This window comes from Labrus bergylta, chromosome 15, assembly GCF_963930695.1.
Source record: "Labrus bergylta chromosome 15, fLabBer1.1, whole genome shotgun sequence".
Classification (NCBI taxonomy): Eukaryota; Metazoa; Chordata; class Actinopteri; order Labriformes; family Labridae; genus Labrus; species Labrus bergylta.
Window position 1 is genome coordinate 15,288,991 of NC_089209.1, and position 22,047 is coordinate 15,311,037.

The window sequence follows — 22,047 nt, forward strand, 5'->3', positions numbered from 1 at the left end:
TTATTGAAGAAATGTGTGAATGAGTGGGAGTTGGCTGCGGTGCTGAGAGGGACTGAGGGTAACACGGCGGACAGGAGGATGATGAGGAGCTTTTAAACAGCTGCTATTTAAAGCGCAGCGCCGGAGACAGCCGAGAGGCGGAGCGAACACTGTAAGAAATGAGCGTCTGAGGGCGCATGCCCCGTGCTTAACAAAATGAACTCATGTTTACCTATAAAAAATGAATCCGTTTTTATTCTGTGGGGCAGCATGACATTACGGCATGTCGTGTCTGTTTTTCCTCGTGTACACTTGCAAGTATAGCCCAATCATTGTGAAAAGCTGCAGGGCATGACCACTCCACATTGTTCGCCATGACAATACTGAAGGAGGTACTGCAATGATTTTGAATTAAAAAAAGACTTAGAATAACTCTAAAATATGCCAATAGGTTTAAAATCTTTGTGTGTGTTTTTTTTTTCAGATCAACTACATTTGAAAAGAATCATACATGTTAAAAAAATATAGGCTGTCACAAGTTGGGTATTTTTTTTTGCAGTGTGCCAGCCAAAATTCCCTCAATGGTGCTCGTCTGTCTTCAACAGAGCGCACTGGAGAGAGTTGGAGAGCAGATGCTGGAAAGCTTCAGGGGAGGGTCATTCTAATGCTCATCTAACTCCTCGTGGGACCATATATTTATTGAGCTCCAACTTACAGTGTTTATTTGTATTACAGTCATCGTTAATGTGTGTGAAAGGCTGATATGCACATCTGATGCTGGAGCATGTTTCAAATGTTATCGAACCCACAGATTTCAGGCTGCCGTGAGCGAGTCCTCTGCGCCACCTGCTGGTCAAATGTGTGCCACTTCTAACAACATACACATTGTATGGAAAGGGATAGAATAAGCTTGATTTGTCTGTATTTAATATGGGTTACTTTGTGGTAGTTTTTCAGTCATAAGTGCCGCCCTATGGGTGGAATCATAGACTGTTAAGATTAAGTTTCTGTGTAACTTCTGGCTTTAGTTTAAGTTCGTAACCATTTCATTTGTTAGTATATTGGTAGTTGTTAGTTAGTAGTTGATGCTCCAGTCTGTTTCACTAACCATTTCAGTTTAGTAGTTTGTGAGCACCCTAAATAGTTATTCTCCGGGCAGGTGAGACCATGCCTTTATATTATTTTGCCTATTTTGCCTCAGGAGGGTTCAGAGCGCTGCAGTTGCCTGTATCATTGTTCAGATGTAAATGTGATGCACTGATTAAGCCCCCTCCTCAAGCTGAATCCACACCACTGAAGACTAGTTAGGTAAGTTATCCTTTTGGATAGGCAGATAAGAGTTGGGATGTCTCACTAAAGTTTGTTTCCCCATACAATATTTGCAAAGCAGTACTGCTGTGTGCAGTGAATTGTGGTATGTGACCTTTTCGATTGTGGTAACTGCACTCCTAATTTGGTGGCTGGAGTTGCTGCTTGAGTGTAAGTTTGCAACATCGGTGTATAGTGTATCCACAGTATTGTCATTTGCTGTGGTGGTGTTTGTCTGGGATGATGTCACTCCAAAGATCAGTGGATTTTAGCATTGTGGGTGTGGCCTCCTGGATCATTAAGTCTGTTGTACTGCTAGACCTCATAGTGTCCTTTTTCATGGTGGTAGTGGCAGTTTTGTTGCATCTGGTGATTTGCTGTACAGCAGCAGTTTTTAGTCTCCTTAATAGTGTTGATCGGTTCAGTTTGTGCACTCCACCTTTGTGTTAGTCACCTGCCTTGTTGTTTTCAGTGTATGATGAAGAAGCACTTTGTTTTAACTCATCGTGGTAGACATTTTGGTCCTTGTGGGAGTGACACCCACTGACTGGCTACTCTTGTGGTTGCTGCTAGTTCCTAAATCTAGCAGCGTTATAGTTGGCCTTTAAGTGTGGTATTTGATTCTTTTTTTCCTGTGCTTTTTGTTAGCTGTGGTGGGGAGCTCAGATTGTTTTTGGCATACAGCCTCAGTAACACTTAACACAATTATAATTATTTACACAGAGCACTGTAATTCCATGAATACATTTTTATCTGATTTTCAAAGAAAATGTGTTGTGCCATATTAGTCTGAATCAATGGTTTTTCATTGTAGCATCAATGACACAAACAGCTCTGTGTTTGTTGAAGGGCAGGGTATAGCAGCCCCTCTCTGCACGATTCCGTCTAGAAGGAGTCAAGACAGACAACTCTCTTATAAGTTGGAGCAGTCTTATTCACAAGCGCCATATAAGCCCAAGCCTATATGGCCACATCTTGTAAGGCATGAACAGGAGGAACAGATTCTGGGAAGACCATGGATGAGGGTACGGGAAGGTGTAGAGAGGTTGGTCTTTGGGGGCAGCATTTATTGTAAACTGCCCTGCCCAGCCAGTCGTAGTTCTCTTTTGAAAGTATCTGCCTTCTTTCCAGCAGTTTGGGGCAAGCATGTCTTGATAAGAACTGAAAGAGCCTCCATTTCCCCCAAAAAAATCATCAGGGAGGCACAATGTACATGTGTTATCTCTTACTCAACGGTATAAATGGGAACACATTTTCCACTGTGTCTGATCCATATACAAAATAACAAACAAATCATTTCTATCTTGATACCATCAGGTACACCATTGACAGGCTGACACGGCTTATATTAAGGAAATATATGAAGTCATAAATTGAGCATCAGTATTAATAGAGCAGTAATATCTGAGACTGTGCTTGCATGTTGAGCTTCTCCTCGTAAGGCTGCATCGCAACAAAACAACCAGCTGTTGCTGCTGCTGCTCAGGGCCACCATGAGGTCGGAGGGCAAATTGCACCTAATACACTAAAACTAGAATTTCTTTCCTAGTATTCAAGTGACAGCCTAAAGATTTTAGCAGCAGTATGTCTACACTTAACATTAGAGCTTTGTCTCTCAGTTTTTTTGTAATTACATATGGCTTAAGACACTTGGTTGTTTGCAACAAAAATCCATAAAAGCAAACAGGGAAGACATCTACAATTTACAGTTACTGTACATATTAGTGTTTTTATTGTCCAGGGGAAAAAAAGACATTTGCACAAAATATTCAGACAGACTCATCATACAATTTCCCATGAAGCAATTGATACAGCAAAATAATGGATATGATGTTTTTATGTAATATTTGATGTATTCTGACATATCATCTTCAGTGTCTACTCTGTCTAAACTCAGTCATTGCTACATTTTCTTTTTTGTGAACAACCTTTTGTTGAGTTGGCAGTGTGTATACATACACATAAACATTCTCAAAATGGTTCAAAAAGAAAGAAAGTTCATTAAATAGAGTGTTGAACATAATCATAGTATCAACGCTCAATCATCAAAATAAATAAAAAACCTCAGTGTCTTTCGAGTTCAAATAAAGGTTTTGAATTGAATTGAAATACATCATGTATGTACATTTGCATAAACAAACCTACAGTGCAATATGAAACAACCAAATGCCAACCCCTTGTTTCCTTGGTGGTGAATGTCAGATACAAACAGACCAAAAATACAGCATGCACAATACTACACTTTTTTAGATAGAGGATATATATTATGTGAGCATGACACACATGTGACATATATCCTTATAAGAAAGAGCACACACACAAACTGTACATGTGAAGATCAGAGTGATGATATGGCCTCTTCAGGTAAACGGCAACCTGACACCGGCAGTTACCATGGCACTGCTGAGGGAAAGCAAAGGTTGATGGGAGTTTTCGAGCATAGCGGTGGACACATGCAAGCTGTTCTACGCTTTAACCTGTAATACTATGTTTCTTATTTGTGCTGTCGAGGAAACATCAGCCACCGGGCAGGAAGAAGACATGGAGGAACTCCGACTTGCTTCAAGTCGTCCGTCATCTTAGTGCATCTGAAGAGAGCACGTTAAAGTATCAGGTGTTAAATATTGATGTGACGACAGGTGTGATCCTGAACAGACAGCAGGTCGTCTGATTGATGTATCACACAGCGAGGGGCTGCCAGCACCCCCGCCACAGGCCAAACCACGGACCTCAGCATTGGTGAGTTTCTGCAGGGACACACTTCTCTATCCATGCACTTTTTTACTTGACTTCATTTTACAAGAACAATATCTAAACCATGTTGGCTTCGAGACCTACCAGTATACTGTTTAAACTTCTTTATATTTTATAGTCTTGATCATTACTGAAGATTGTAAGTGTATGTGCAGATAGAAACTAGGCCACAAGAACAAGCATGTCTCAAATTACATTTCAAAAGAAAGACGATCAGACAATGCAGTGCTGTAGAGATAACAGGGTTAACTTATGATCTACTCTGTTGTAATAAGAGTGACTACAATGAAGGCAGACAAAAGGGGTGAAGCAAACATGATAACCCCTCATAATAAAGATACATTAAGATGAGCAGAAATGTTATTGAAGATATTTCCACATTTGTAGTCTGAAACATTTGACTTGGTCACTTGATGATTGTAAGAAAAGCAACAACTATCACCTCTAAAATAAATGTAATGAGTAAGAAAACATTCTTTTGTTGTGACACAAACAGAATCACTTTATTGAAATAGTGTTTTTATTTTTATTTTTATAATCCAGATTCACAGAGCTCCACTCCTCCTGGAGGAGGGGAAGGAGCTAGTAGTGAGCGGGCAGAGGGAGGTGAGGGAGAGCAGCCAGTCGTCCAGGAGCTGTGGTTCATCGTAGTTATGGCAGCTATCGCCCTGCTGCTGCTGGCTGTCGTGTTAGGTGTTGTACTTCACAAGGTGAGAGACATTTTTGAAACACACAGGGAAGGAATGTTTCCAGCAGCATGGATCTTCTCCTGGGGGGGCACTCTTAACTTGTCTTCAGTAGGCTGTTTCTTCTTTGTCCATACAAATAATGACTGATTGATTGATTGATTGATTGATTGATTGAATGATCCATGATCCTAGGCCTTGAACAAACCCCCCTTCACCAGGGAGAGACCCCCGTTGGTGGCCATGCAGAAGAGGAGCCCCAGGGCCATTTATCCAGCCAGCAACTCTGTCCTGGTGAGGGAACCACTTCTTATGTTGTACTACACCCATAACATTCAAGTGTACGAACTTGATTATAGTCACAGGGGTCTTAAGTACTGTGGATACCTGCTGCGATAAAAGATGTCAAGATGTACTTACAGCCTGGTGAATTTGAAGAAAGGGAGATCAGGAGGATTTTTGAGGACATTTTGAATTTAAAGAAAAAGAACATGTGGGAAGAGACTATGCACCTTTTAATAGAAAATAATTGTTCTTCTAAGATGTATTTAGTTCTTCTTCTTTTAAAATCTTGAAAGATTTTAAAATGTTTTTTACATTAGACACAGTTTGCCATCGGTCATGTTAAATATTTAATCTAAAGGAAAACCCTAGAAAAACTTGTACTTGATTCTTTCATCTTGTCCAATAGATCTTTTTTTATTTGTTATATAGTATAATACAGTATTGTATAATATAGTATAGTATTATTATATACTACATAGTGTATAGGGTTTTTTATTGCAGAGGGAAATGTGGTGTTTATAGGCTGATGTGTCTTGTGTGTTCATCTCCTCCACCTTTTCTCTAGTTTGATTCAGTACCTGACACGACAGGCTTCTCCAACAGTGTCACACTGAAGGGCTTCACCATGAAGATAGAGGTACAAACCTATATGCTGAAGTGATACATACTAGAAATGTAGATGCACATGTGCATACATATCTAAATTCCTCCTCTCCGGACAGGAAGTGCTGGAAACTAAATGTGAGCTGGGTGATGAGGCCCCCGCGCAGGGTGAGTTGGGGATCCTCAGTGTGAACTCTCTGAGGCGCAGTGTCAGCCAGGTGATGGACGGGAAGTCATCCACAGGAGACGACGACGTGTGGGACCCGAACATTTCAGGCCATGACAGTGGGATGGTAAGAGACCCCAACCTCCTGTCTATGTCCTTGCTTTGTCGCTTTGGGGTTTTGCCATGTTGGAATCTTTCCTTCAGAAGCTTCTCCAACATTATTTTTATTATCTGTGCAAAAAAGGAATAAAAACTAAGTGAAATTAGCCTTCACTTGCTTCAATTCTGTGTTCAATTCTGTGTTCAATTCTGTGTTCATAGATAAAAAAGGAGAATAGAAACACACATTTTCACAACTTTGCACTAAAATATCAACACATACTGTAGGTTTAACAAGTACACATTATCCCAATCAACCATTTACAGAAAGATCGATTTAATCAACTTCACAGTGACTAAATATCTGTTGCAGGGTCAATTTAACAACCTCTGTTCTTCTCCCTCACAGTTTATGGATGATGAGGAGTTTGTTGACACCATCAAAGGTTTCAGCACAGTGAGGAAGGAGCACACCATGTTCACTGACACCAACCTGTGATTCATGAGGGTGACTTTGAACCTGACAGGACACTGGCCCTGACCAGTTACACTGCTGCTGGTTAAAAGTCTTAAAGAGGTCACAAACAGGAGAGGCTCTGAGTATTGACTGTTACTATGTAAACTGGAGTTACTGAGGCGACTAGGAGAAAGGAAGTGGGAATGTTACAATCCAGGTCCAGATTTGAGTTGGAAGAGAAAACACTGAATTCAGTCTCTGAGCACTTCTCTTAGAGAGGAACACAAAGAAACCAAAGACACTGTGGGGCATGATCATCTATTCAAGCTGTTTTCTATATTTTCCCCTCTAGGGGGCGCGCTTTTATCAGGTATTTTTTGTAAGAATTGTACAAAAACTAATTTGTTTCAAACAATTTGAAATGAGCTCACCTTGATTGGAAAAGTTTGGAGCCGTCTTTGATGCTTTCTGGTTGATGGAACAACAACAACCCGGGGTGAACTTGCACTGTCTGCTTGGTGAAATTGAATCGGATGGATGCAGCTTGCAAGTGCCATCAATTCTTTTTTTTTTCGATAAAGGACATAGCATACACACAAAGTATTGTCTTTAATCTCGTATTGTTGGATTATACAGAAAATATTTGGTATAGAAGAATTTCGACTGATATTTTGATGGCTGACTAACTTTTATATCAACAAAACATTAAATCGTGATGTTTTTAAAAATCTGACATGAGTTTAAAAGAAGTGGCACATTTAATCTGCTGCAACATCTCAGTCTCTATTAAATACAAGTAATTGACAGCAACAGATTCAGATGTTATCAAGAGACACATTTTCATATTTATCAATTTACATTATGAAAAATGAATGAATTATTATACATGTATATTATATTTTTTGTGGATGGTTGAAAAATAAATACATTTTAAACTTTTATAACAAATGTTTGATTAAAAAAAAACCTATGACAATATCACCAACGTCATTGTTTAGTAAAATCATATCTCTACATTGGGGGATTGATTTCTTGCAGGCATAAGCAATCCTTAATGTTCTAAAAAAAGCTCTTTATTGAAGGACAATGTTTCATTTTGATACACATGTACATGTAAAGTTTGTATTGTGTTTGTTTATATTTGTCTGTAAAGCACATTGAGTTTACTTTTGTATGAAATGTGTTACACAGATAAAGGTGAATTGTATGTACGGGCCGTTGGTACTGAACAGATCTGATAACATAAAACATTAAAAAATGTGCTTCACAAATCACACACAAAGACATTTAAGGTCACTTTTGGGGTCATACATCGATACAGTCCATGTCCTGGACTCCCCAACCTCAAACACCAACCAAAATAGAAAAGAAGCTTTTTTTCATTAGAAACTTTGTAAACTATCAGAGGCAGGCTGTCCTGACATTTTCAGGAGTTGATGTGTGAAAACAGCTTTAAATTTAATTCCTGTTAAATGAACCAGAGACCATAACGCCCTGTTGCCTTAAGTTTACCATATCCTGACCTTCCACCGAGTCTCCCCCTTAGAATATAATCATGTTTATAAGAGACTTGCACTTTGTTCCCTTAAAGTAATGTCTGTCCCCAAAACATATACATGTCAAAGATCAAACACCCACCTCACAGACAAGACACATTAAACACATTAAAGTCATCACCTATTCATTTATTTGAAATGAGTTGCAATGCAATGAGGGCACAAAACACTTGTACCATTACAGTCAATAATATGGTTACAAAACAAACATTAACACAATAAATTAATACACTGCAGTACCACGAGACAGTAAACATAAAAAAAAAACCCAAACTGGGAATTATATTGCATTTAAAACAAAAGAGGAAGTTGGTTTAATGTACAAAAATGTTCAGCATTTACAAAGGCAGCCTTTTTTTTCTGTTGCTTGTTTTCGTTGTAAATATAGAAATATAGAAACCTCTCAAGTGTAGTTCCATTGATATGTGTGCTAACAGGAGATCTGATGAGGAGCTCTGGCCTTAGAAGAGATCCTCCTCCGTCCTGACTGCCATTTCAGTATAAAACTAAAGATCCACTTACAAAGATGTTGACTTGATACATTTTGATCCGTTCATGGTTTTTCGTTCTGAAAATGGCTCGTGTGTTATACTTCCGAGAGCTTACTCGAGATTAACCCTCTTTGATGACGTATCAACAGTTAAAATTCAATATTTCTGCTTTTTCTGCACTTTATTTGTAACATGCACTTTTCCCTTTAGTGTGACACTAACAAGTCCATAAAGGAATGAATCAGTATTATAGATGTGTTTTTAGCAGTACATTGCATTAGCACATGCTAGGTTACAAATGTTTCCAAAGAAGGGTAAGAAAGAAGAACATGTACTTATAAATAGTTAAATACAACACAGAAAGTCTTTCTTTAAAAAGTATACATGAACCTCTCATGTTGAAGCAACGCATTGTGCAACCTCCCCCAACGTCCATGAACTTTATCACACCCCTTTTCGTCTTCCTACACCTGACCACATGCATCAGAGATGTGCTTAAGAACTGTCAGCAGTAGAAGTTCATTCCTTTGCTCCTGCATATTAACCACTGACTTTGTTAATGAATCAAAGTTTGCTTGCTAGAAGCTACAACCGCAACTACTCTACTGTCACTAGGTTGCTACACCAAGAGGATGCTACTGATACTGGCTACACCTACTACTGTTGCTACTAAGCAGAGAAAACCACTTCAAACTGTTTGAACAATAAATGACATTATCAACATCTGTAATGCTACCCTGATTTCAGTGGAGAGGCTGCCACGTTTTTTTTGTTTTCAGGTATTCGGAGATTGCAAAAAGTGCAGCCAGTCTTACTGGTAAAACGTTGAAAGAAATATACAAAGGCTCAGGAATGTCAGTACCTTTCAGAATAAGATTTGAATCTACTAACACTGGAGATCATACCTGAGAGCTGCACTATACCTGATGTGACAGCGTGGGGTGCACCTGTAGTAGCTGGTGGTCTGAATGTTAACTTTAGCTCATTGTAAACATGCAGTGCTTGATTAGTGGTGCGTCCAGCTTTAAAGGGATGATGCGTTGATTTCATATTGGACTACCATACACCTGGGTGGCTTGTGTGTTTCACATTTAATAAGGAGGAGAAGTCAAAAAAATATGATTGTTATTTCCTTAAAACTCCTGTGGGGACTTTTCAATCATGAGAACAGGAGCTGACATTAATACGGATGTCTCTTTGTGAGCTACAAATGTGTCCTGAGACATGACCCACTATTTCTGTATCGTTACTGTTAAAGCCTGAAACTGCAGCAGCAGGGAAGGTGTCACAGAAAGTGAACTGCACGCTGCAGAAACAAACCTTTGGGACATTTTTCATGGCAAAGACTTTTGATGTGTGATACATCTGACTGTTAAAAAAAAATACATTTTTGTTCAACAAAACACATGCTGTGGCGTGTACAGGACAAAAATCGGCATTTAAATAAAACCTACAGCTTTGTCCGCAGGGTTCACCAGAATCAGCATGAAGTGAAAGTTCCTCACAGGAGCTTTAAATTCAGTTGGAATATTCTTAAATCTGTGATTATATCTGTCAGTGTCTCTTTGAGTTTGATTTTGTAGAGCAAGTTTGTGTTAAAATATCTTTATAAAATCTTTGTAGTCCCCCTTTAAGGTTTAATTTCTTATGCTGGTCAATAAGGTAAACATGAAAAAGGATGCACGACAACAGTTGTTTATGTTGACGTGCTTTTGGCACCACACGCTTAAAGCTTCTAAACTTCAACTAATCTAGTCAGAAGTACCTCCACCACATTTCTCCACTAATACACACAGGACCAGATCACTGGCCGACTAAAGCACTACCACAACATGATCACAACAGTTAAAGGGTTAACCCACAGGTTTTTAACAGAAGCTTTACTACTCTATTATCAAACCAGACATGATCTGAACGAGCCTACTCGTGTAGACTCCACCTGTTCAGTCCTCGGTCTTTTATAATGCAGTTACGTCATACGAGGTATTTGAATGTTCACACGACTCCTGGGGGAAGTGATAAAGTTGTTGGGGATGGCGGTCACTACTTGAGGGTTCAGAGGTCAATGGACAGCATTTACAAAATGGTGTTGCTATCTGGTCTCAAAACTGGCAACTGGAAAATCCCTAATCTCACAAAAATAGCCAAAATCCATCTCCAAAAATATGCTTTACATGTTTGTTCATTCAGCTTCATTACTTTTCTCAAGTCGTTTCACATTTTTTCCCTTTTTCAAACAGTAAAAAAGTTCCCAAAACTGTGCAATTTCTCTTAATCTTATACAAAATATTTCATTTGAGCCTTCAGTTAACAGCTAACATTGAGCAGAAACCCCAAAATCAACATGCAGAGACAGTTGGACAAATGATCTGGGATTTTCAAAATAAAGGGTTTGCTCTTTGATCCTTAGCAAGCAGGTTTCTACCCAAGGTCATTATATCAAGGAACCAATCAACATCATAGAAGCAAAAAAATCAGGATTAATGCTTCATACAACGACCCACCTGGCACTTCGATATCCTGCCAGGATTTGTTTATCTCTGTCAGGTATGGGCTGGACTGATGCAAATAGATTTGATTTACAAAGCAGAAAGGTTGCGATGCATTTCCACCCTTACTGAGAAAGCCTCAAAATCAAAGATTCAAAATCAACTGACCCTTCTGTTTCTACGAGCAACTGGCTATAAAGGAAGTAAAGTGTTGCATAGATACTGATTACCAGCATCCATAGATGAGTCATCATGCAATCATGACATAAGTGTTGTAGAATTCAGGCAAGAGAAAAATTTAAACATGATGAATGAAAAGATCTATAAGGACCGAGGATATCTAGAGTTAAAATCTTCGGAGCGACAAATGGTAGAGTTCAAACAAAAGGAAAAAAAAATGTAAGGATAGACAGTCTAGTTCTCATTTCTTCCAGATTACCAGAACCCTCATGACGGTGGAATGGGTGGTTCTGGAAACAGGAGGCTCGCCTTTGGCCTTACGTGGGACAAAGAACTGTGGAGACAAAAGCAGATCAGATGATGATTAGCCTGAGTCCAAAAGTGGCACAAGAAGGAGAGCTGGGAAAAATGGAAGAGCAACTACGACAATGGGGGGAAAAAATGTGGGCTGAGAGAAGAGAGAGGTGAGAGAGCGGCTGCTACTACAAGCTTGCAGAAAAGGGGGGGGAGTGGGGTTGTGAATGAGGGTGATGGTGTGTTTCAGGGTTAGATGTAGCTGCTCAGAACTACGGGAAGTAAACTGCAGTGAGTGAGTGAGTGAGTGAGTGAGTTAGAGAGAGAAGGCAGCTGCTTCGGGGAAGGAGATACTGTTGCTACGAAGGCGTACTGAGAGAGAAAGAGGTCGACAGGGCTCAGAAGAGAAAGCTGAAGGTGAAGAATCTGTGTTAATGTGTCAGTGCCTCACAAACCTCAGTTTCCACTGCTCTCATACCAGAGCTACCCAAAGGACAATGCAGCACAGACGAAAGACAAGGAACATACAGGTCAACACAGAAGCATTTTTTCCCCTCTTTCAATTCATGTTTGTGATGAGTGTGATTTTTCTATTTCTTTATTGCTCCCCTCTTTATTCTACCATCAGCATCCCTGATAATAAAAGTCTATAAATCTGTGCTTCTTCTCTTATAGAGGCGGGACAGTATGTCTGAATATCAACTGGAACCGACACAAACAATAATCACACACCTCAGAATAAATGCTACTTTTTTTGTAGGTACAGTTAGAGAAAGGTGATCAACAAGCTCTCCCTCCTGCTCACATCAGTGTATGGAGAAGCGGTAAATACTGAATCAACTGACTTGACAACTGTGTTTACCTTTGAGGATGTAGTCTGTAAGCAGGGCAGGCACCTTCTCGCTGTCGTCCCTCATGGCGTGGAGGACTAGCAGAGCAAAGACAAACCAAAACATGCAGATTGTTAGATGACAGAACATACATGGAAGCAAAATCAACAGAGATTGCAAAGAAACAAGTCACAAGGATGGAAGCAGCAACTTTAGGACTACGGATTTAATTTAGCGTCTTTGCTAATTCCTGCATATTTCATGGATGCTATTTGCTGATATGTTGATTCATGTGTCAATAAATAAATGAAATGGACTCACTCTTTGTGAGAATCTGGAGGTCTTCGACTGGTGGGGAGCCTGCTTTCTTCTCATATGGGATTACTGTGGTCAGATACTAAAAAGAGAAAACATGATGCAAGACGCTATAAGAATACCGTCACAAATGAAGGTCGATGAATACAAAAAATACTTTCACTGTTTGGTTGTGGATTTTACTCTTTAAACAAAAAAAGGTCTCGTTGTAAAGGGGTGATTAAATATGATGAATGTCGATAAATACACAGGACATGCGAGGAGCAGAGACTTGTAGGTAACTGGTAGTTGGTTCAAGATTTCCCACATTAAAACGCTGGGTCTCCTTGGCTTAAAACAATGGAACATTAAAATGATGGCACAAAGAAAAGCTGCAAAAACTGACAAGTGAAAAAATAAAGACAAAGAGCAGTCAGTGGTTGTAAAAAGATGAAGCATGGCTGAAGTAGAGAAAAGTAAATTAAATCAATCAAACAATAACATAAAAAAAGTTGAAATAGATGAACAAAGACCAGTGGACGCTGTTGAAAAAGAAACAAACACGCTGGTGATGAAAACGGAAAAACGAGAAGAAAAGAAAAGAAGAGAAAAAAGACAAAAGTTGTGAGTCAGAAGAAAAGAGCAGGGGCACCTGTTTGTCCCCTCCTGTGTTGCCAAAAGTTTGACGGAGGCCATTTTGAATGACATTGGAGAGTCCCTCCAGAGTGAGGAGCTACAAGGAGCACGAGGAAGGAGGGAAAAAAAAGAGAGTAAACAGAGATAAGGACGCTTCTATATTCAGAGGAGAAGAAGGAAAAAAGGTTTGACACCAATCCTTTGTGTGAGTATGAAAGCATCCATCTGTCAGGTCATGCAGCATGTGTTTCTACGACAACCTCAACGTGTGTGTGTGTGTGTCTCTGTGTGTCTATTTCACTGATCGTCATTACACTCATGCACACAGAGCTCATGTGTTTACTCATGCCTCCCACACTGTGTCACCACCTGACTCACCGTGCCCGGTATGTGCGTGCTGGTTGTCCTTTGGCCGTTGGGCCCGGTTGTTGTCGTACTTCTGATTTTCTTCTTCTTCCGCAGCAGCTCGCGGTGCTCCTTCTGTCTGTTCTGCACGTCGATCAGCAGCGAGATGAAGCTGTTCTTCACCTGTTATCAAACACAACACGTAGAGATCCCTCAGGTGAGTTCAGTCCACAGTGGGACAGATTCTAGTGTACGCGTTCTTTTTCTATTCTGACAATCAGGTTGAGACAGCACTTGTCGACAGAGCTGTCAATCATGACATCACATGCGCTCTGTTTTTGTATCAAATCACTCATTTTAACCAAACTTCACAACAAAGTAAAAACTTGGACAGAAATCAACATGATGATAGAAAGCATGTATGAGAAAAATGTATTTGACTTTTAAAGTTTGCCACATGTCCCATCTGTTTGCATGGACGAGGTGGGGTTAATGACCTATACTGCAGCCAGTCAGCAGGGGGAGCTCTTTATCTTTTGGCTTCACTCCTTGAGAGCTCTTGTCCATTCTGTGAACAGTCTTCAGTAAAGAAGGACTCATTTTCTGCACTACCTTTGTATGTTTGACAGGATGTCTATTTCTATCTACACTTGAAATTTCATAAATACAACACTGTGTCGTCAAAGCAGATTACACTGTTAATGTAAAGCTGCTATGGTTCTCTGATCTCTCTAAAGCCGTTACCAACACAAGCACTCCTGAGAATTTCACATAAATTTCAGTAGCTTTTGCCCGATACATTATTCTGAGATGCTGGTTCACACGTGAGAAATCAGAGAACCAGAGTAAAAATCCATCATGGCTGCTACATACATCAACAGTCACGTTAAAGCTGTAACTATTGTGCTTATTAGCAAAGTAGTCCTCTTTATGTGTAATTAAATCAATCACACTGACACAATCGAGCAAGTTCGATTTGTAGACATGTTGTCATGTGATTTTCCGGAGCAAACTTTCCCGTAGTGTGTTTGTTATCGCCTGGTATTAGCTAACAAATCAAAAGTTCTCATGGATGCGTTCCTGTTGCTTGTCGAATTGTTGCCAACTAGCAACCTGAACGGGGTCAACTCGAGGGTAAATGGAATGCACCATAAGACAGGGGAGGGGGGGGATTTAACTTGTGGGCTGGGAGGAAAAAGAACGTCTAAAGTTTGGGTGAAAAATGTGATTGTTTGTGTTCACACGAGAAACTCACGAACGATTCAGGAGGTTTCTGTATGTTGTTCTGACGTTTACAAACAAACAATACATTTGAATAATCTGAACTCGTTTCTTTTTTAGATCCATTCTAGCTTTTCAAAACTTCAGCAGACACAGATGTAGCTTTTGGTGATGCCTTTGTCGTGTTCATGCTGAAGCAGTATTATCATTCAAATGATACAACATTTGAAGTACCTCCTTTTCGTAGTCCAGTTCGTCCCGCAGGGCCAGAGCCTGGATCAGCTCCTCGCTGTAGCGGCGGATGGCCGTCTCCACTTCCTCCAGAGTCTCGGTCAGCTCAGACACAGAGAGATGTCGCAGCCCTGAGGATCGTGTGTCAGTAAATCAGCAGGAAGCAAAGTATCATACAAGTCCTCAAGTATTAGTTGTGCTTGAGGTAGACTGATCAACTCTTTAACACAAGTAGGTGATGGTTTGACTGTAGGAGCTGAATGACTGCATGGAACACACAACATTATAATGTTGAATAATGCATGTTAACTGTTAAATGATGGCTTCTTATACAATGTTATGTATGTTATACAAATGTTAAATATAACATGATAGGGCTGTTGAAGAATTGTGTCAGTTAAATGTAATTTAACCACTGATTACAAAGCTTTGACTTTTTGCTCCTTTTTTCAGATGAGGGCCACACAAAACTGTTCCTCAGCCTCCATGACTCCGCTGGTTTACCTCTCAGGCCACTGTCAGCTTTAGCCTATTACTTTCTCAATGTTTGAAGCCATGTGCCTGTCATGTTTTGATGCATAATTCAACAGGCTGAAGGGGTTTAGTCAAATAAGCATCAGCTCTGTTTGCAGCTAGTCTGGTTACTAAAACAAGCATCTGAGACTGATGGTGATGAGATTTGCAGGACAAAAATTATGGTTTTAATCGTTTGGTGATCTGCGGTCTCTTGGTAAATTTGAATCATTTCAAATGTAAGTTGAAAACGTGTGCATACACTTTAAGGATTTGACATTATAAGATGAAAAACACATCACATACAGATGTTCATATAAGCAGATATCTGAAACATAACTCTACAGCCTTAAGGCAAACTGGGTGAAAATGCAAAGTCTACACAAGTGTGGCAGCAGAAACTGTGTGAGAGCCAAATACAGTATATGCTGTTGATTATATAACAAGTAAGAACAACATAACTGCTGTCTGTGTGCGTTTGTTACACATTACATAAGAAAGTTAATGCGCGTGTGCATAGCGTTTCTCTTCACGTGCCGAACTGTCAGACTTATCAACACTTTATGAAGTGATTTGAGATCGATGTCAGAGTGGGTGACATCAGAGTGTCATAGTCTCAGACACACAATGTTTATATAAATAGCAAATATCATCCGCTATAAACACTATGATACTTGCATTAGATTGCTGTTTTCAGTTTTTCTATGTATATTGTATATGTCCCTATCAATTAAATCATAAATAAATAAACACACAGGAACACAAGGTGCCTTTAACAGTATAACATGTACAGAAACAGTGGTACTCACGGTCCTCGTAGCTGGTGTTGGAGCCCGAGCGTTTCAGGGCATGGAGGTCCTGAGAGAGCATGGAGAGGTCGGACTGTGAAGGACTGTCATCATCGTCTGGGTCTGGAGACTCCTGCATCATCTCTTCGATCTCCTCGATCACCTGGACAAACAAACGCACAAACATGTTGACACGTTCAGTTGGCATTGCAGTTTACACATTAAACTTCCTGTATGTTATTTTCCACATCAGTGTATAGTAATGTACTGACTCTTCTGTCAGAGTTCAAGATTAAAGTTGCTGTAACGCCACAGCACAAGAGTTTGTTATAAGTCATTACTGGATATTTGGAGATGTCCCTCAACTGGAATCTAGTCAGCAAATAGAGTTATTTGTTTCATGGAACAATGACTTGATTTCTCAGGTTACTATTTTGGTCCTGTTTGTAGTTTGTCTCTCTGAAATCTATTTTAGGTTATCACAAGATTTATAAAAGCATGTCAGGAAGAAAAGAAACTCCAAACAAGATGAAGGGATTGTTGAGATGCTGAATAAGGTTACATCGAGAAATCAGAACAAACTGAATGCACTCAAGAGTATTAACTCCACTAAGCTGACACTGGTCAGACAATAAGAAGCCTTCATCACATCTTGGAGCCTTTATTCTTAAGATTTATGACATGGGCTTTTATGACGTTACCTGAGAGGACAGAGTAGAAAGTCGTGGATAGAGAGAGAGAGAGAGAGAGAGAGTTAGAGAGAGAGAGAGAGAGATGAGAGAAAGGAGCCATGGGTCGGGCTCAAACCATGTCTGCCTTCTTTGAAGACTTTAGTATGTGTAAACTGGATATGCAACCTAACTACAACCCAACCCAGCTTGACGTCTTTTTCCAATATTATGTAAGAATGTAGCAAGTTGTCAAGGTCCCAAACACAGGAAACAAAGAAGCTTGGGATTTGCAGAGTAGTGTATCTCTTGTGTTTTTTTTTTACTTTTTGATCCTTATTTGTAGTTTTTAGTCTTCAATTATTTAAGTCGATCCTCTTTTACTCCTGTCTGTTTCATCCTTACATAATGGTGTATATCAGTTATTATTCTTTTAAAGCATGTTGTCAGCTGGTCTTGATAAGTTAAATGAACATTGTTGTTTTGATTCTTAAATCCCACACCACCGTGGCCATGAACAGTTTACCTGTTCAGCCGTGAAGAGCGGCTCATTGTTGATGCAGGACACGATGATGGAGTGCATGTCCATCTGCTCCCTCAGCTCCTCGTCGTCTGACAGATCCAGAGACTGGTTGTCCAACTTCTGTCAATCAAGGGAAAGAGGAGAGAGAGAGAGAGTGGAAACAGGTGTTTGAGCAGATTGAAGACGGAGGAGCAAACTATTTACATATGGCTTCTCTCCTGCAAGATGACATTAGAAAAACAAAGCACGAGAATGAAAATCAAGCGTGCATCGTTCACTTTTGTTTTTATTAGAGGTACCTCGAGCTCAGTGAGGTTGAGGGTGGGCAGGTGTAGGGAGCGAGTGTGCGATGTTTTCCAGTCCACCGGCATCACGTTGCCATAATTATCCGTTAGAGCATTCCACACCCTGGGGAAGACCAAGAGGGGTTTACATTTTGATACAACAACAACAAGAAACAAGAAATGGAATAAGACATGTCAGAGTTGATCAAATAAACCCATTTCCTTCTCTTTTTTTTATTGTGACACAGCAGGTCAACCGTGCGATCTTATCGCTCTGTTACCACTTAAGGAACTGTCTTTCTGCTGCATTTCACAGCAAGTGTCTGAAAACACATAAGAAAGCAACAACTTATCATTTAAAAGTAGACACATGTATTGCATCTCAACCTTAAAGCAGAGGTCCACCAAACTGTCTCGTCGCCCCTGCCGAACTCATCTCTAGAAATGCCCACTAAAGTTGGGATCATTCAGAAACAGTGCCACGGTAGGACCATGTATACGATGCTCTGCAACAACGAGATTTGGTGGAGAGAGGACATCACAGCTGAGCCGACGGTGAAGGAGCAAACAAGTTTACTGTTCAACTTTGAAATCCATCTTTTTCTAAAAACTTGGCTAGCAGAGTTGAGGGAATGTTGGAAAATATGTGCAACATGTGATTTGAACAAATGTTTCTTTTTGTGTTAAATGTCCGACACGAAACACACATTGTTTGAAAGGCTTCATACAGAACTCTCAACTGGGCTTAAGTGTTTCATTCAGGATTTGTTGGTCTTAAAATCAATGCAACTTTATAACTACTTCATAAGAATTCCACTTTGCTTGGTTCCCATTTGAAGACAAAAGTCACATTTTTAAGGCATTTTTATGACGGTTTAAAACATGTCTAGCAGAATCTAATACTGAAGTGCACGTGCAAGCCAATTCTTTATTCTGGGCATTTAATGCTGCAAGCAGAGCGGGGAAGGATGCTGTGAAGCCATGTGTCAGAGTGAGTCTGCATCGTCATACCCTCCCTTACACTCACACACACTAACAAGGACAAATGTTTATGTAACTTGCATGTGTCTCCCTGGGGTGCTCATGCACAGCCTGGTGAGTGGGGGGCTGAGGGGGTCATTCTAAATAGGGCAAAGGCTGGCAGGGTAAATATTTTGTCCCTCCAGCAGAGGCAGTCACAGGCACGTGAGCGCACGCCAAAATACACAAATTAGTTTCAGTTTCACAGAGAGCGTTTCAATTTGAAAACGAGGCCAGTCTAAATTTCTAGGGAACAATTTTCTCGTCTCCGCTTCAGCGCTGTGCCAATTTGTCTGAATAACGTGCTTGGATACATTTATGGGGATGTTGTTTTATCACACGTGGGCACACGCATAATCCACACACGTACACAAATTGGCTTCAACACGAACACATTTCGCTTTCTCCAGGCGTTCTCACATGAACTTTAAGCCACATTTCCTCCCTGTCATCCCTGTTGTTCGTCTCAGCCTCACTGAAGAAGAGGAGGACTTGTTAAGCGCCTGAGCACGTCCTGCAAAGTGCAGTCATCCAGAAAAGACTCTCGCTGAGCCTGGCGCTGCTCTTTGGGCTTCGCCGGGCTGCTGTCCAATTATTCTCTGTACCCTCCTTCCTCTGTGTCTTCACCTTTATCAACCATGGATGCTTCTCTGTAGAACCGGCCTCCCTTTATTCACCCTCAACATTTAGAGCAACACGAACTGCAAGTAGCTACAAGTGTGTGATAAAAAGCTCTCCATAATCACCTCTATTACTGTCAGTGTGCAAAGTTACAATTATGTCACACAATGAGCTACAGGAACTCTTTATTCCTGTCACAAATTAGCATTTCTCATGGCCAGTTACCAACTGATATGAATAAATATGTTAGTTCATTAAACTTCAGTAACCTTTATTCTTATTTATTTTCAAAAAATGTGAATTTACTTAAATCCTTTTTGTTATTTCAAAACACACATTTATTTTATGCATCTTTATCAAAAAAATATATAAATGTAATACTTGTATATTATCTAAATATTGACCACTTATCTTTTATGTATAAATATCTGATTATATTTTGCAAAGAATATCTGATTAATCTTACACATTTATAAACATGTTAACACTCACACACCCACTGAGCTATAACTGATTTTCAGTTATTTACAGTGGGAAAAAAATAAAAAATAAATGACGACTAAACAACCAAATAAATCACTAAACCCCTTCTTCACCCCTGTATGTTTTGAAAACCGAAACAGATTCATGTTTGGACATTGCTCCATCACTACATGGAAACTGTTCCACAGTGTAACCCTCCAGATTGAAACACAGAAACGTGTCTTAATCATACTTACGCAAGAAGGTTTGAAATAAATAACCCCCTGAAATTATAACTTCCTATCACGATGCCTGAACCCTGACCATGAACTTGACATGTGGACTTAGTGCATATGAGGTCGCTTTTGCTTAAAAAGCTTGTCTCCTTCGACCCATTCTTTCAAAGACTTGATTTATTTTGTTAAGAACATGTATCGATATATGGGTTTACTTAAAAAAAAAAGGAAGCTGGATAGTTATCAACCAATGGCTTATGGAGAAGGGGTGAGATTTGATACTTTTATACTTCTGTCCACTCCTTCCTTTGAAAGACATGTGAACTGAATCATCAACTGTGTGTTCAGGCCACATCAGTCAAGAGGTGAGTGATTTAATGTATTCAACACACGCAACTCTGTAACACACCTGTTGGGTGGAATTGATGTGACTAGTTGTTGTCATGTGAATGTGTTCTCTGATTGGATAAAACAACCGACGAGAACCTCTGACTGAGATATCAAGGACGGCTGTGGTGGTGAGAAGGGAGGACCATTTGAGAAAGTAACAATTACATTAATGAAACATGACATTTTGTGTCTGTCTGCAGTGAGAGGTAACATCAGGTCTCCTAATAGTCAAGTATAAAGTCTGAAGTGTTTGTCTCTATGGTGATCAAGATCATTTAAAAGCATGTAAACGTGTGTAAGGTTGGACGTACAGATGGCAGATCAGTGGTTTCAAAAGTTAAAACAATCAGGCATGAAAAAATGAAGTATTGGTAACGTGGCATGACCCCTCCCCTCTCTCTCTCTCTCTCTCTAACACACACAACAGAAAGAAAAACTATTTCTTGGTTCAGATGTTAACAAACTAAGAGGCGTGTTTCTTAATGGTAACACTAAGACCCTCGTCTACACTTGTGAACCATGAAACGAAATGATCTGTATTCTGGATGTGCCAGTGTATGAAACTAGCTGTCAGCTGAACTTTGTAAAGCACTGATTTCAGCTGAGCTCACTCTCTCTCTCTCGCTCTTACAGGGGCTACTGCAGTGTTATGTTAGCCTACGGAGGCTAACGTGGCTAGCTCGCTAGGAGATTAAAAGTTAGCGTCAATAAAAGCGGCACAAAAGTCACACTCACTCGTCGTCTTTCAGGTAATTGTCCTCTGTGATGGGTTTAATGGGCGCTATGTTCTCCGTTGCGGTGTTGTAATTTCGGAAACAAACTGTCAGCTTCTCGTCGAAGTCGTGGACGAGGTCCTCCATCGACTTGAAGCTGCATATCTCCCCGGAGAAACTGTTGTCCAGGTCGGAGAAATCGTCTAGGCCCGACGACGAATCGCCCACATTGGAGTTCAGCTGGTCCAGCTGCTCGGCGGTAGCGGAGGACGGCTTGAATTCGTTAAAATCCTGCCAGTCCTCGTCAAAATGGGCTAACGGAGCCGCCATGACTGCAACACGGAGCTCTGTCGGCGGCCACTTCAGACCCCAGCGCGGAGCTCTGTTTTCGGATTCGAGACACTGAAGGAGATGGAGAGGCAGCGAGAGAGTTAGTCAGGGTGAGCGAGAGAGAGAGAGAGAGAGAAGAGTGGGCGGTCCAATGTGACGTCATTTCGTAAATCCGCCCTTTGCCAGAAGGAGCAAAACAAACCAATGTCACTAATGGATGTTGTGTTGTTATCGTTTACTTTACGGAAAAGTACATTTACATTTATCGGGCTATCTTAGAGGAAGAGAAAGCTCGAATATGTTGTGTCTTGCTGCTTTTTCACATCACAGTCATGTCTTCTGTTCTGGGATTTTCTGAAGTTGACATCTAGCCTTCTGAAGCGCGATAAAAATGTTTTTTTGTTTTTTTTTTCAAAGTAATACAGCAGGATTTTAAATTGTGAAAAAAAAATCCTAAATATTATACCAATATTAAAATCCAAGTCCTCATTACCGGAACGCGTATTGTAAGGTCTGTTCAATAATGTGATCTTTATCCCATCCTTTAGGGCGTAAAACTGTATTTATTGTTGGTTTTCTACCTTTTATTTGTAAT

At 40.2% G+C, this 22,047-nt stretch overlaps 2 protein-coding genes across 5 annotated transcripts; one reads left to right on the top strand and one right to left on the bottom strand.

Moving 5' to 3' along the window:
• The first annotated feature begins 13 nt into the window (after positions 1–13).
• si:ch211-57i17.5 (usherin) lies at positions 14–7,864 on the top strand. 2 transcript variants are annotated; one of them, XM_065963957.1, is made up of 7 exons: positions 14–151; positions 3,799–4,026; positions 4,585–4,751; positions 4,923–5,021; positions 5,578–5,649; positions 5,735–5,908; positions 6,290–7,864. In XM_065963957.1, the coding sequence occupies exons 3-7, from the start codon at positions 4,695–4,697 to the stop codon at positions 6,377–6,379; spliced, it is 492 nt and encodes a 163-aa protein (XP_065820029.1). In that variant the 5' UTR covers positions 14–151; positions 3,799–4,026; positions 4,585–4,694; the 3' UTR covers positions 6,380–7,864. The 2 variants fall into 2 exon arrangements, with proteins under 2 accessions (XP_065820029.1, XP_029134097.2); XM_029278264.2 differs by lacking the exon at positions 14–151 and having other exon boundaries at positions 256–4,026.
• A 137-nt stretch (positions 7,865–8,001) lies between these two features.
• On the bottom strand, positions 8,002–21,551 carry fez2b (fasciculation and elongation protein zeta 2b). 3 transcript variants are annotated; one of them, XM_020638860.3, is made up of 11 exons: positions 21,145–21,551; positions 17,696–17,804; positions 17,400–17,516; positions 16,227–16,368; positions 14,908–15,035; positions 13,486–13,635; positions 13,124–13,204; positions 12,499–12,574; positions 12,210–12,275; positions 11,803–11,830; positions 8,002–11,387 (listed from the first exon to the last, which is right to left on the bottom strand). In XM_020638860.3, the coding sequence occupies exons 1-10, from the start codon at positions 21,450–21,452 to the stop codon at positions 11,820–11,822; spliced, it is 1,188 nt and encodes a 395-aa protein (XP_020494516.1). In that variant the 5' UTR covers positions 21,453–21,551; the 3' UTR covers positions 8,002–11,387; positions 11,803–11,819. The 3 variants fall into 3 exon arrangements, with proteins under 3 accessions (XP_020494516.1, XP_020494514.1, XP_029134098.1); XM_020638858.3 differs by lacking the exon at positions 11,803–11,830 and having other exon boundaries at positions 21,145–21,550; XM_029278265.2 differs by lacking the exons at positions 11,803–11,830; positions 13,124–13,204 and having other exon boundaries at positions 21,145–21,549.
• Positions 21,552–22,047: the final 496 nt, after the last annotated feature.

Bases quoted from the DNA above. Each gene is read 5' to 3' on its own strand.
- si:ch211-57i17.5 (XM_065963957.1), top strand. From the start codon at position 4,695: ATGGCAGCTATCGCCCTGCTGCTGCTGGCTGTCGTGTTAGGTGTTGTA. The intron at 4,752-4,922 runs GTGAGAGACATT...CCATGATCCTAG, and splicing joins TAGGTGTTGTACTTCACAAG to GCCTTGAACAAACCCCCCTT. The intron at 5,022-5,577 runs GTGAGGGAACCA...CCTTTTCTCTAG, and splicing joins CAGCCAGCAACTCTGTCCTG to TTTGATTCAGTACCTGACAC.
- fez2b (XM_020638858.3), bottom strand. From the start codon at position 21,452: ATGGCGGCTCCGTTAGCCCATTTTGACGAGGACTGGCAGGATTTTAAC. The intron at 17,805-21,144 runs GTGAGTGTGACT...GGTCTTCCCCAG, and splicing joins AATTACCTGAAAGACGACGA to GGTGTGGAATGCTCTAACGG. The intron at 12,575-13,123 runs GTGCCCCTGCTC...TTCTCTTTTTAG, and splicing joins ACACAGGAGGGGACAAACAG to TATCTGACCACAGTAATCCC.